This window comes from Phoenix dactylifera, chromosome 13, assembly GCF_009389715.1.
Source record: "Phoenix dactylifera cultivar Barhee BC4 chromosome 13, palm_55x_up_171113_PBpolish2nd_filt_p, whole genome shotgun sequence".
NCBI lineage: Eukaryota > Viridiplantae > Streptophyta > Magnoliopsida > Arecales > Arecaceae > Phoenix > Phoenix dactylifera.
In genome coordinates this window covers 3,785,156-3,800,526 of record NC_052404.1, presented here as the reverse complement: position 1 = coordinate 3,800,526, position 15,371 = coordinate 3,785,156, and the positions used below count along the sequence as shown (strand labels likewise).

The following is a 15,371-nucleotide window of genomic DNA, read 5'->3' as shown; positions in this document are numbered from 1 at the left end:
GATGTATTTTCTCTAGATTGGTATTGATAAAATCTGGTTTTACCCCAAAAACAATCCCCATGATGATATTAAAAATAGAGATGGCTAGCATTGGTACGATCGAGGATCACATTATAGTTCACCATTTTTTATTCCAAGTTCTTTAGGTCAAAGATGGACAGGAATACATGGGAGAAAAGCTTCCTTGATCATCGCAAAGTTTGGGATTTACACAGACAATTTGAACATTCAAGTTGTGGGGTAAGGTTTGTACCGTTCTTCAGTTTTTGATGGTCCAAGGGCTAATTCATGTGAATAAAGAAGTTCATAGACATTAGAGAGTTTTTCAATAAGTTAGAGAATACTGTCTCAGGGCAGTGATATACAAGAATTCCACACTACATTGCTTCTCTCCAAATAATTGCACATAACAAACTGAATATGCTTGTAGTTGGGATGCAATGTAGAACTGATAATAATGTCACAAGAGAACAAGGTTTTAGGAAAAGGAATCAAGATTAAACAATGCAAAGGAGAAACTTTCAGCACTTTCAGATAACTCTTGTGGATACAATGTGAATGCTACTTTCTGGGTTCAAACCTGGATCTTTTTGCCAGTTCCAATCCCACCTGCATAAGCATGCATTTATTGAAAGAAACTGCTGCTCATTGTTGATAACCCACTCCATCAGCAGCCCATCCATTCCGTGCTACATAATCACAGAATTTACGGTAATATAATTCTATAGTTTGCCTACCAAATGCTCAACCATGATTAAATGCTGCTTGTGTGAATCATTGTTTACTTGTTGTGGATGACATGAGAGAGGAACCTACCATGGTTCCAAATTGCAACCCCCATAACTAGCACCTATCTTGCGCTTGCTCCAACCTTCCTCTCCTAAAATGAGGTTTAAACGTGCTTTTAAATTCTCTACCGCATCTTCCTCCAACTCCTCCCTTACTTGATCGGATCGAGACTTTGGACATGGAGAACAACTCTGCAACAGTGTAATTATCTTTAGTTTTACCAATGCATTAGTAATTTCTGGTCTTAGCACATGATTCGGGTATCATATACATTACCTTTGCAGTTTCATATGATTTCAAGCACTGTGAACATTCCTCATAAAGTCCACAATGGTATAGGAGAATTGCATAATCTCTTAATTCTCGGAAATCAATGTCCAGGAATATAAGGCGTTCACAAGCTGTCAAAAGAGAATTTAATCAACAACTATAAAATGGATGCACAGCAGAAATACTTCTAAAATGAAATAGTCTAAAGATCAGTTATTTGTTTATAACATGATACGATCTCAAAGAGTTCATGTGAGAAGTGCCAGGCAATGGACCCAAGTCCCATTTGAGTCAATCTTAACAATAAATACTACACAGGAAACAGGACACCCCCCCCCCCCGGCGCGAAAAAAGATATTCTATAATTTCTGAGACTTGACAATTGCAGAACAACATAAGACGAATGCAGTCCATGATTAGACCAGATCTCAGTACAATGAACGTGAGTTGAGAAAAAAAAAAGCAAACAACAAAAAACATTAAATAAATCATTTACCAAAACCTGCAATTTGAAACCACTTCATATCATTCATTTTTGCACCCGCATATTAAAGCCTAACAATACAAGTTGCTTGGTGACCAGGCTGAAGAGGTGTGTGCCGAAGCTGATTCCATTTAAGATGTTTGAGAAGATGTTTGATTTCCAACAACTCTATGTACAAAACATCCTTCAACCATTTCTAACAGCTTTAGAATCAGCTGAGGAGAGAAGATGGTCAAAGAGAGAGGTCCTTGATCTTGCAAACCCCTTGAATTTTGAATGCTAGAAATCACCTAATATTGTCAATGTGATGGTCTAGATCATGTGAATCCATCGTTTCCAATAGGGTCATGGCTCCACCCATTGGAACTCCTAAATTCACCTTTTTAATTGATTGTAGCGTTGCCTTTATAGATGTGCTAGAGATTACAACTCTATAACCATATCATGATCCTGCAACATGCATTCCATCTGATGCTCCTATCTGATTATAAGGTATCCTCACATATCATAACCGGACATTGCAACATCCATAATAGTATGCAATACTAATTTACGTTCATGATCTTATACCTTTCCAATAATATGCTTCAAAACTTGTTTACCACTGTCTTAACAAAAAAAATCAATATGAGATATCACACTAAACGTAATTTCATCAACAAAGGAAAAATTACTGCATAAAATAGGAAGAGAAGGTAATGAGCTCTATAAAGTAAACAAGAGTCTGTATGTTGGTCTGGATACTTGTGCCTCTGTTTGGTCATTGACATGGCATTTTATTTTTTGAAAAAAAAAAAAATATTTGACAAGGCAATTAATTGGTTTCAACCTGCATCAGTGGCATGTGTTTTAACTTGCAAAGGCCATGTCGAGGGTTCAAAAATAAAATTATCCTTCAGCCATCAAAACCTAGGTATATTTAAAAATAATATATGCTTGCTAATATAATTTCTGAGAGTATATCAAAACAGAACGGGGAATATTAAACACTTTCCAAGAAACCTTTTTCTCAAGGCAAGCCTCTTTCTTTCTGTAAGCTTCCGTAAGCCAAGGGTTTGAGGTGATTTAGTAGAGGGTTGGCATTAGGTTTACAGTTGGCTGCAAGAAGCATACTTTGGGGGGAAAAAAAGACTGGCTGCCCAGAAGAGCTTATTGTACATAGATGAGAAAAGTTTGTTTATTTTAGGTTAGCAACTCATATAACATGATTTTATGAACACAATATTATGTAAACTTAGGGAGGTTTATGTTGCACTCATTTCATCTTTTTGTTTTCTCTATGTCTCTAGTTTGAAAACATTTGGGACACCATGACATCTTGAATGGAATGATAGATATTCTGTCAAAAGTAGGAGGAAAACATATAAGCCGTTAGACTTAAGAGAATAAAAAGCAAATGATATAAACACCTGCCAATGCACGCCGCATATCACCAAAGCACACAGTAGTCCAAACTCCACGTTCTATCCTATGCTGAGCAGCCTTGGCAGAAGCTATCTCTAAAGCACTGCAAGCACAAGTTACAATACCCAAGTCAACTACTATACAAATTGTAATATCTCAAGAAACAAATTAAAACCTCCTGTAGAAGATAAAGGCTGACCTCACATTGCTATCTGACTTTGAGTTCCTTTCCCCTTCAATGCTTGATCCATAAATGTGATTTGCAGCATGCGCTGCTCTCAAAAATAAACTGCTAGAATGATCATACTGGAATGGCCAGAAAGCATCTTTTAGATTCCTTAGTACCTGCAAAGAGTAATAAATAGAAATAAATGGATCAGAAGTTTCCCATGCCCAATTTAAGAAGTCTCTCCAGAGAAAAAGTTGATACTAACTTGGCTGAATCAATAAATGGAGAATGAAACATGTTGCTTGAAACAGACATCCAAATGCATATATATGTAAAAGTTTAAATGAGAAAGACCTTATTAGTTTGTTCCAACTCTTAAGTGCTAATGTTGGAGCATGAAAAATCCAAAATCCCATCAAGTTCTTGCCAAGCAATATGTTGGCCCTGCAAACTAATTCACCTATTTGCTACCGAAAATAAGGTAAAATCAAGCATCTATATTTTGTGATCACTGTTAACAATCTACAGTGTAAGGGGGCTAATAGAATACTTTGCTGACTGTGGAGAACCACAATGAGTGATTGAATCTACCAATTCCTCTCTAAAGCTCTCATGAAGTTCCAGAAAAACATGTTATTTGACAAACTAAAGTCGGAAATATGCAGTAATGCAAATCAATTGCAATCATGTATATACACCTTGTTGAGATAGATCTCATCAACCTCCAATAAACTGAAAATGAGACAATTTCTTATGGTCCACCCTTAGATAATTATCAACCTTTACTGGTCGTCAATTTACTCAACTTTGTTAATAAGTACAACTTGTCAGCCAATCTTTTGCCAACTCATTGTCGAAGTCTAGAATGAGTTGGTCCAGTTTCTCAATTCTTTATGACACTTCTAGAGTTCACCAATTTCTATATTCAGATGATCACCTTTCCTCCAATAGCAATATTAACAGGAAAATAATATTACCGAGGTGTTATGGCGCCGTATTCTTCATTTTGTTCATTTTGTTTGATGCCGGATATTCATCTTTCCAGCAAACAAAAAAAGTTGAATACCTCAATCTCTTGAGATGAGGCAGAGCAACTGTCATCCCATGAAGCACAACTCATTATGTACATGTACCCTCAAGGTGATATGGGATCACTATTACATATCTACTCTCCCTACTTTATGATTGTGGAACATCATGATTGATTGCTCCCAGCTGTGTCTCTACACTGGCTAATCCCCTGGTTGCTATATCTTCCCTCTGTAGAAACTTTTATAGAAGAGACTTATACTGTTGAAGAAAATCAGAACTGTCATTCTATGTTTTATGATAACCTATAATCTTGTGAAGGTTTTTTTTGTTCAGTTGAGGCAAAAATAAACTTTAATATTTAATTAATTTTTAACAATTAACTACTAAAAACAATAAATAAATTATTAACAATTACTGGACAAAACTGGGTTAGTAAAAGGTAACAATGACTGTAATGGTATAAATAAAGCACATGATTTGAACTAATTATTAATACAAACATTATAAATATGTTATTTTCAACTATAAATTCCTAGTGCCAATAATTCTCTATATATCATGTAAATTAGTGTATTATATCACGTCAGTACAATGCATCATTATCAAATACAGAATGATAAACTCACCTCGACAAGGAGTGACTTTGATGTCATAATATCAGGTTGATCTGACATTTTACTTTTCTGTTTCTGGTATCCCCTAGGAAGACCAACAAAGTCATGGGGAAAGTAGATCTCTGCATCAAAATCCAGAAAGCCGCATATCCTTAGCGATTTCAACATTTCTGAGTATATAAGCGACAGCATAATTGCAGATCCTGATCGACATGTCAAAACCTGGTCATAGTATAGAAAGAGAGTAAAAAAGATGTCTCATCAAAAAAATAATAATTCTAATATTGCAAAATAACACAAATTAAGATGAGAAGAACATACTGAATGGAGATATAAAGCCTTTGAATCAGACGTGATATCCACCCTGCGAAACCCCTGACAAAATGAGAGAACTAGCATTAGTTCCCTATAACAAGAAATAAAACAGTATGCTGTAAATGTCAAATGTTCAATACTGATTGAATTCCCAAAATATGAATTGCCTCACTCAAATAAGCTGAGCAACCATAAGGTTGAATTAAAATAACTTCACGGAACACCCATCTATAAATTAAACGCAACAGTAGCGAAACTAGAAAAAAGAAAGCACACTTAGCATGATGTTGAAGTGTCATGTCAAGCAATAAGTTATGAACATGAGAACCCTAGAGGCCATAAAAATATTGTTCGAAATATGCGACACAGCTGCACAAGTAGACAGCCGAAATACTGCATAAAGCCTGTATAATAGTGCTCATAAAATGGATCTTGAAATTGCGTTAGAAAAGGCAAGTGAAATTCAAGTCAGGGTAGTCTTACCCCAACCATGGTTAATATTACTTGCACCAAAGTTTTCAAATAGCCCAGCTGATCCCATGCGATTGTTCTTTATACAAACCTACTCAATTAGTCTTCAGTTCAACAGCATCGACAATTTTTCTTAAATATCAGTACATTAGCATTTATATAAGTGTAAAGCATTAAAAACACTTTCAAGATATCAGTAGGCTTCTGCCTTGATGCCCAATTAACCTATTGTGCTGCTCTATCATATGATAAATACAAGTTGATAAAACTCATATGTAGATATGTTGTCTTTAAGTCTAACCATTTCATTCCATCGATCGCCTTACCAAGAAGATATAGCCTATTGATATAAATGCAGTTGGTTTTCCGATATTATTTTTATTTTTCTTAATTTTTGTTGTCCATTTTGCCGTAAATTTTCATCCCCGGTCTCAACAATTTATTTCACTACAAGTGTTACTTGTCTGCACATCACCTTTATTTTCATATAAAAGTAGTATAATCCCTCTGCTCCAGTCAATCTTCTCTTGTTAATTTCCGAATTCTCATTAGATAACTAGATCAACAAGTTTTCTCCCACAAATGTTTTTAACTCAATTTAAGTGGTATAAGAAATACTTTAGGGATATTAATTTCCATGCTTATGTATTATGTATGTGTGTAAATGAGAGGGGCAGCCCAATAAACCTGTACACGCTGAGCAACTATTGATAATTGTGGTTGATTTCATCCATCAAACCCATAAAGCTCTTCTGCTTCTTGGATTTCGTGGAATTAGATTGCAGTATCACATCTCCAAACTAGAGGGGCGACACTAAAATGCAAACAGAGCGAGCATCTCTAACTTGAATTAAACTGTTCAAAACCTTTACAACTTCCCTGGACCCTTCTTTAGTTTCAGAGCATCAGGGATGCATACCTTGTGAACATAGAAGTATCTTTCCAAATTCCCAAAGAAAACCTCCGGCGCCGCATTGGAGGGGGGCAAGTAAAGTGAGCAGAAGCCCATGGAGAGATCATCGAGCCGGTCGATAAACGCATCGACGGGGAGCGGAACCGACGAGTGCGAGACGAGAGAATCATCCTCCGCCGCAATATGAAGCGCCGCCTTGGCAAGATCAGCCCCTCTGCTGATGGTGATGCTCGACTCCAAGTCGATCCCGGACAGCTTTCCCACCTGCTGGCAGAAGCTCTCCCTCGCAGCCTGATTCTCTCACAATTTCCCAATTCAGCCACCATGAACCAACGAAGTAACAAAAAAAAGAGAAAAAAAACTCAACGGAAAACAGGAGTGTGTATGATTTTGGAGGAGGTCGTCTCTCACCCTGGCGAACCGGGTGTCGATGCCGGCGGTGTCGAGGGAGTCGTGGAGGACGACACGGGGGAGGCCGGCCGCGGCGAGGGCGGCCTCGGCGCGGGGGAAGCGGCAGAGGACGAGTTTTTTTCTTTGGGAGGAGAAAGAGAGGCGGAGTTTGAGAGGGGAGGAGGAGGTCAGGGGAGAGCAGCTCATGGTTGGAGCTCACAACACAAGAACGAGGAAATCCTACCGGTTTAGAATCAGTGAAGGTACGTCGGAGAGCCGGTAATATAATAATCTCGGACGGTCTTCCTTTCTTTATTTTATTTTAATTTTTTTTTCTTCTTTTGACCGAGGTAACAGCTGATGGCCGCCCTTAAAGATTTTTTTTTCCCTTTTTTGACAAACTGCGTTTCGCTCTCAACTTCTGCAAGCGAACTGCATCCATCTCAAAAACAAATTGGCTACCGTAGTCGAGTGAATTTGAAGGCGACATACTGCAAGGGACGGACAGCTTTGCTCCACGACATTCAGAGGCTCACGGGGCTGTGACTTCTTCTGTGCCATCCATATTTATCAGAAAATAAATAATATAATTAACTAGATGCCATTTTTTACGGCGCATTACTCTAATAAATTTTTTTAAATAAATCAAATAGTTGTTTTTTTATCTATTTTTTTTAATTTTGTTGACAGTACTCACATCTCTATTATGTCACGCATGCCAATGTATATTAAAAAAAAAAAAACTCTGAAATGTGAACCGGAAATGTGAAGGATAAGAACTGCTGCAGAGAACATTGGTGGCGGCATTCTTGTCGTTGCATCATATTTGGATCCTTGTCTTTTTGGATTTTGTTTTTATTTTATGACATTGGCGTGGGCGTTATGTGGAACGTGGTGTCCTTGGAATGGAGCTGGCTTTGATTGGAACGGACAGCAGAACTTTGTTCAAAAAGCAAGCAATAATAAGGGGAAAAAAGATGAAGAGAAACAACATGATTTAAGTATTATTAGAAGCCAGCTTTTATTTATTTATAAAGGACTAGCAATTGATTCAAACTTTGGCATATTATTTCTTTTCACACTAATAACTAATAACTAATAATATGTGCCTTTTCAGCTAAAGGTAATGCACATGCACATATACACCTACTCATCCAAATGAACTCATGAAACATATGAAAATTAAAAGATCGGTCGAGACCTTTTGAAATACAAGGAAAGCAAAGAGCAGACACAATGATAATTCTCTTCTTTTTTTTCACTTTTTTTCCATCAATGTGCCCTTTTGTTCTAAAATTTCCTATAACATCAAATGTTCTTTATTTTTCTTAAAAAAATAGTTCTCTTTGTTACCATAAATGTTCACAAAGTGGAGCACTGCTAATTCAAACTCTTACCTCAAGATCATTTGCTACAACATGACTTGCTAGTGGAGTGTTGATTTACGATTTTAGGCATCATTTAAGTGCCTATATTCTCTTATTACTTTTTATTTGATAAATCTAATTTATGATTTGATTTGGTAAATTACAAAAACAATACTTATGAAACTACACCCAGAATCCAAGATTGTAATGAAAATCCAATTTGCATGGTACCATGAGACTTCTACGACAGCAATATATTAGCAAAACATTATTTTCCTTGAAATTCTTGAAGTTTTTCTTTTTTTTTTTTGCCTTTGTTGAGTGTTGTATAAAAGAATTTTTTCCTTCAAATTATGGAAGAATGAGAATTGGAGAGAAAGCTTTGGCTTGCCTGATATCTACATTGTTGGTGATGGAGATAACAATGCCAAGCTTGAATAAGGAATGGAGAACCAAGGAATGAGGTGTAAATAATATCTACCCAACATTCCCCCCACTAGATATCTCATATGATGTTGTTGGTCCAACGAACCAGGCAATTGGATGCATGGAGTCAAAACATCAATTTCAAATGTCTACACACGCACTAAAGAACTCTAGTATTTTATCTAATAGAGATAAGAGAGAATCATGACAAGATGTTAAAGCAGAATCTGAAAATGAGGCTATTAGTGAACTTGTCATCGCATCGCTAATCCTTAGCTAGAGGAGACAATTCAAACGTTTAATTTTAAATAAGATCGAACTAAAAGCTGTTACACCAATATCTATCGCTACTATTCTAGATCGAGAATTTTCAAACGAACAAGCTATTCATGAGCAGCCTACAGTCAACTTGAATTTCAACATGCTCAATTACTGAAACAAGCCAAACTAGAGCTAGTCATGGCTCACTTAGGCTCAACTCAATTAAATTTATCTAGAATTAATTTTTTATATTATAATTTTAAAACTATATAATATTTTAATATTGTAATAAAAAATAGTGTTGTATGGATGAAAGTTTTGAAAGATCTTAAAAATCTTGCTAGGCCTTTGGAGCAATCACCTATGGCAGCTTGAGTTCAACTTGATTTAGAAAGAAAAAAGAAAAAGAAAAGATAGTGTTGGAGTTTGAGGGTAAAACCTTGCTCCATCATATGATATGGGTCATATCAAGATGTTGACCCACAAGCTCCAAAACAGACACATTCTTAACCTATCAGTTCTAAATATCTACCCTAACAATCCCAAAACAAGCTAACGGCTAAACCACTCAAAATTGGTGGACGTAGACACTTTCTTGGACGATGGTCGCAACTAGCAGAAAATTCATGGAACCAGTGACTGTCTTTTGAGTGTCCAAGGGAAATCAATGCTCCAAATAAATGGTATACGATTGGCCGCTGAGCTGGGAACACTAGGGAGCTTATCTCCACCTTATCCAGTGGAATTTAGCCATGTTTTAATCTTCAGAAACAAATTAATTTACGGTGTAAAGCACTTGTTGGAGTATTTCAAAAATTATAAGCCTATCCTTTGTTTTCTTCTATATACTTTCTTTAGTCCTACATTAGAAAAGATGAAACTCAAATGGTCTTTATATAGTCTTCAATCTTTTTAACATGGTAAAGCAAAAAAAAGTAAGAAACTCACGCGCGCATGAGCCCAATGGAGGCCCAAGGCAATCTAACAGATCAGATCCGAAAACAGGTTAACCAAGCGCGTCGTGCTCGATCATCACACGCAGGAAGGGAGCCCCCTGCGGGAGTCGAGCGCGTCACGCTCGATCATCATGCGCAGGGAGAGAGCCCCCCCTTAGGAGTTGGGCCTGGCTTGTTTTTGGTAATTATCGTGTTCTTTTAAACATGCCTATTTTCTTCGCACAATTCTTGGATGTTATGGACAGCATTTTTCTGAAAAACAGATGCACCAATACTTGTAATCATTAAGGTTTATTCTCCTCATCTTTGCTGGCTGCTGAGAATAGTGAGGTTAAGTTGGTTGTGCGCAGTGCATGAATTGTGCTTCAGGTTGCATTTGTCCATCGTGAGATGAATACTTGTTGCATCTGAAGGTAGGTGTGATATGCACAATAACATCCATGCTGTCAATGAAAATCTAATACATCTCTGTAATGGATGTTCAGATTATACAAAGCTTTATACGCATGAACGCCAATATTCATATGTTCCGCCATCATTAAGATCCATTGCTTAATATGTAATAAAAATTTGGCTATTGCAATATTCCATGGATTATAATTTGTTACATGTCATATTGCATTTTAAAAATTGTTGAAGAAAAAGAAAATTTGAGCCTTGCATATGATATGGGCCAACATGATATTGGTATTAATAATGGAGCTTCTGGAGTCTTAGCTCTTGCAAATTTCTCCTGTCATTATTATATAATGATAGAAATTTTTTGCTCGAGAATCATTAAAGTTTATTAGTTAACATGCAAAAAAAATTTAGCTATTCAAGCTTTTTAAGAGAAAAAATATACTTCAGGCACTGTGCACGTTATATGCTAGTTTGTTAAAATTATCCTCTTTTTTTTCCTTCTAGTCTTTTGATAAATTTTCTCCTCGTAATTTGCTATTATTCTGATATTTAGCATGCTTTTCAAACATTCACACTTAAGTTGAATGATTCGAACATCAAAGCTTCTTGCTCTCTCGTTTCCTTTGCTTTTCTTTGGTTCCATGTCAAATTAAAGGAAAGACGCCTGATGGATTACTGTCCTTTTGGGCTTCCAACGGTTGAACGACCAGAATCTCGTTGGTATGCGCGATTCAAAATTTGAGCTCTCTTTTGTGATAATTGAATGTAATTAAGATAACGGACATCATGTGTACATGTAATAATTAGGTATGATCTCTGTAATTTGGCTTGCTATACTAAAAGATAGCAACAACGCCTGGTGTAGACTAGCCAGACCAAGAAGGCCAGGTTTGGGTCAGGTTGGCAAGATCTGGGTCGGGACACAAATAAAATTGCCACTTTGTTCGTTTTATCTTAGGTTTGGTGTAAATAGGCTGTGGCCAAACGGTTCGGCATGTTGGGCTACCCCTAGAAGATAGCCTATTGGCATGTAGAACTCTCATTCATACCGTATTCGGCTATCTGATACTCTCTCTTCCATATTTCTCCGGGTTTGACAAAGCTATTAGCTACGAGAGGAAACTTTATAGCATAAAGTCATTCGATGAGGAATGGCAATGGATAGAATACCTGCAAACAGGGGTGGCTCAAGCCTTAGGCGAGTGAGGCGGCCGCCTAAGGCCCCCGGCTCAAAGAAGGCCCACTACAGTCTTCACTCTTCACAGTGAAAGGCTGAAGCATGAAAGCTAGTGCCTAGTGACTACAAGCTACAGTGAGGTAACCAGTCATGCCTTCAGCTTCAAGATGACAGTGGACAGAACGTGGCTACAGCCTACAGCCCCTTGCCGACAGGCTACGGCTATAGGAAATAGGCTATGGCCCCTTCTCGACAATAGACAACCTCCTGCTTCTCTCCCCCCTTTTCTGCCTTTTTTTTTTTTTTTTTGCTGAAGCCTGAAAACCCTTTAATCCTTCTCTACTAGGCCCCCTTCTCGGCTTCTCTCCCAGTCTCCCCCTTTGGGCCCTTCTCTCGTTCTCCGCTTCTCGGCTTCTCTCCGATCTCTGGGCCTCCGGCAGTCCGGCTTCTCTCCCCCCTTCTCTGCCTTTTTTATTTTGCTGAAGCTTGAAAATCAGAAAATTCTTCTCTCCCCCCTTCCCGAGTTGAAGCTCAGTTTTCCTTCTCTCAGTTCTCTGCCTTTTCAGTTTTCACTGAGTTCTCTCCCGGTCTCCCCTCTTTCAAGGCTGGCTCAAGCTTTAGGTAAGTGAAGCGGTCGCCTAAGGCCCCCGTCCTAAAGAAGGCCCATCGCAGTCTTCACTCTTCGCAATGAAAGGCTGAAGCCTGAAAGCTAATGCCTAGTAGCTATAAGCTACAGTGAGGTAATCGGCCATGCCTTCAGCTACAAGACGACAGTTGACAGGATGTGGCTACAGCCTACAACCCCTTTCCGACAGGTTATGGCTATAGGGCACCGACTACGGCTCCTTTCCGACAACGGACAACCTCCGGTTTCTCTCTCCCTTCTCTGCCTTTTTTTTTTGCTGAAGCCTGAAAATTCTTTAATCCTTCTCTGCCTAGCCCCCTTCTCAGCTTCTCTCCCGGTCTACCTCCTTCGGCCCTTCTCCCGTTCTCCGCTTCTCGGCTTCTTTCTAGTTTCTGGACCTCCGACAGTCCGACTTCTCTCTCCCCTTCTTTGCCTTTTTTTTTTTACCGAAGCCTGAAAATCAGAAAATCCTTCTCTCCCCCCCTTCTCGGCTAGTCGGCTTCTCTGCCCCCTTCTCAAGTCGAAGCTCAGTTTCCCTTCTCTTAGTTCTCTGCCTCTTCAGTTTTCACCGAGTTCTCTCCCAGTCTCCCCCATTGACTGCAAAATTCATATCTATACTCATCCTATCAAAAAACCATAAATCCGTCTGGTACTCGAACCTGCCTGATTAATCTTTATTTGAATCAGGTTGTTTGGGTTGGGTCAAGTACCTGATCCAAAATTTCAAGAAATAAAAAAATTGAGGAAATTATATCAAATAAAAATGGGTATAAATAATTTGTTCTGAATTTTCCAAATCTTATGTTCTAAATCAAATTTTTCATAAATGATGTAGCTTATTCACCATTGCTTGTTTTCTCCTTTTCCTCTTGCGTGGGGATACCATTAAGCGTGAACTTTGGATCTCTCTCTCGTGGAGATGAGTGCCAACCAAAACCAATTGTGTCCAGGCTGGTTGTTTTTTTTCTTAATTTTTTCTCTAAGTAAAATAAAGATCATGGCCTCGTTATCAGAAATCTTTATCATCCTGCTGTCATTTATTCATTGAATCATGGTTGGATTCCAGACAATTTCCAATTTAGCACTGAAACTTCACTTATGCAAGAGATATGACACCTCTAATAATTCGCAGTTGTATGAAGGGCTAATATCGAGAAGCATGGCGAGTCCGGATCCTCTTAAAAGTTTGGAAATTAAACTTGATAGCCCTATTTGCAATCATGACCATCCGTGTATTGCATGATAAGCATCATGCATCAGGTTCCAAATATCGCAGGAGCCACTATTCTATATATAACATGGGTCTCGATGCATCATGGCCATCACACAATACACGAAAGGCCAGGATGTCGAAATTGATTTGTCAAGTCCAGGACTTCCTAAACTTAACACCACCTAGTATAGTTAGTAAAATTATTAAAGATCGACACCAATGACCTAAGTTTGGCCGAGCTATCCAGCATCCTAATTCTAGCAAATTTATTAGGACTTGTTTGGTTCGCGAGAAAAGAAGAGGAAAAAGTGTGGTCAACGAAAAAGTAATGAGATGCCTCTTATTTGGTTGGAATTTTCGAAGGAGAGAGATGGAAAAATTGTATTCCCATGGAAATATAATTCTCACATTTTATGAAAAAGTCTTTCCCATGAGAAACATGGAAAAGTTACTTTCCTACGAGGCGGAAATCACTCCATCTTTATTTTTTTCTCAAAAAGGCCCTTCAGCATTAAAGAGGCATTAAATACCTAATTTTTATTAAGGGTATAATAGGAATTACATATAACTTTTCCAGAAAAGTGGATGGTCAACCAAACATAATTATTCTGGAAATCTGTCACTTTTCCATGTTTAACCAAACATGCCAAAAGTACATTCTCAGGCATTCTCTTCCTAGGAATTTTCTCCCCAGGAATCATATTCCTAAGAGAAAAAAATGCTTCCCGCGATCCAAACGAGCCCTTAGTTCCTCATCATCACTATATATAGTTATATAAAAATACATTATGTTGCACATAGTTCGAGGATAAAAAGATAAATGCCAATTAAAACAAGGAATCAAGAAGTGAATTTTTAGCTCTGATTTTCTTCTATCTTCATTTGTTTATATTTTTTTTTAATAGGAACACCATCAATTAAAACAATTGGGCATCAAACTCTTTTGCCAACTAACTTCCCAAATGGAGACGGGATACAAGCACCTATAGCCCCTTTGCCCACTCAACATAGTTTCTAATGGTGCAATAAGAATAGATATATAGTCTAAAAGATAATTTTTGCTGAATTATAACTAGTTTTCATTGCTGGTGGCGGTGATTTTTTGAGCCAGCATATACAGCCATTGCATGTGAGGTGGCTATGTGTCATTAAGGGTCCATAGATCTTATTTTAACTTTTAGATTGCTAATATTAAGTGTATCCCAATGCTTTGCTCTGGGCTGCGGTATTTTTCTTGTTGTCAAGTGCTTAGAGAGGCTAATCAGGCAGCGGACTATTTTTTCGAGCAGATATTGCAAGTGTTTTCATTTCTTCATTTATTGTGTTTTCGCACTTATCGTAACCCAAAAAAAAAAAAAAAATCTCTCTCTTCAGATGGAAGAGTAAGATAAAGAGAGATGATTGCTTATTCCATCATGTCCATATTACAAGAACTTACTGTGTGACATAAGCCAAACTGCCTCTGTTATCTTATTTATTCAACACTCACATATGACCTCACAACTTTTTAATATTTTATGATTTTTTTCTTTTTTTTTTAATTAACATAATCAGAAAATTTCTAAAAGGAACAAGATTTTTTTTGTTTTCCTGAAAACATTAAAAAGACAATCACTTTCAGTAAGAAAAATGAAAGATGTAAAGAAGGCAATAAAATAAGGTTATAGTTATCTCGAGACAAAATCGAACAGGTTTCAGTAGAAGTCCATGATGAGAAAATTGACTCAAGAAATAGCTCATGATGAATGCCTTCCAATCCAAAGGCTTCAAAGAACAACAGAGGCCAGGAATCTTTTCTTGAAGAACGAAGGCCTAGAAACCAGTATAATAAAGAAGGCACTAAAATAAGGTTATAGTTATCTCGAGACAAAATCGAACAGGTTCAGTAGAAGTCCATGATGAGAAAATTGACTCAAGAAATAGCTCATGATGAATGCCTTCCAATCCAAAGGCTTCAAAGAACAACAGAGGCCAGGAATCTTTTCTTGAAGAACGAAGGCCTAGAAACCAGTATAATAAAGAAGGCACTAAAATAAGGTTATAGTTATCTCGAGACAAAATCGAACAGGTTCAGTAGAAGTCCATGATGAGAA

General features: G+C 37.6%; 1 protein-coding gene across 1 annotated transcript; it reads right to left on the bottom strand.

Moving 5' to 3' along the window:
- Window positions 1-291: 291 nt before the first annotated feature.
- On the bottom strand, window positions 292-7,177 carry LOC103698262. The gene is made up of 9 exons (XM_008783790.3): window positions 6,873-7,177; window positions 6,468-6,752; window positions 5,084-5,137; window positions 4,775-4,984; window positions 3,147-3,292; window positions 2,953-3,050; window positions 1,066-1,190; window positions 817-980; window positions 292-689 (listed from the first exon to the last, which is right to left on the bottom strand). The coding sequence occupies exons 1-9, from the start codon at window positions 7,056-7,058 to the stop codon at window positions 668-670; spliced, it is 1,290 nt and encodes a 429-aa protein (XP_008782012.1). The 5' UTR covers window positions 7,059-7,177; the 3' UTR covers window positions 292-667.
- Window positions 7,178-15,371: the final 8,194 nt, after the last annotated feature.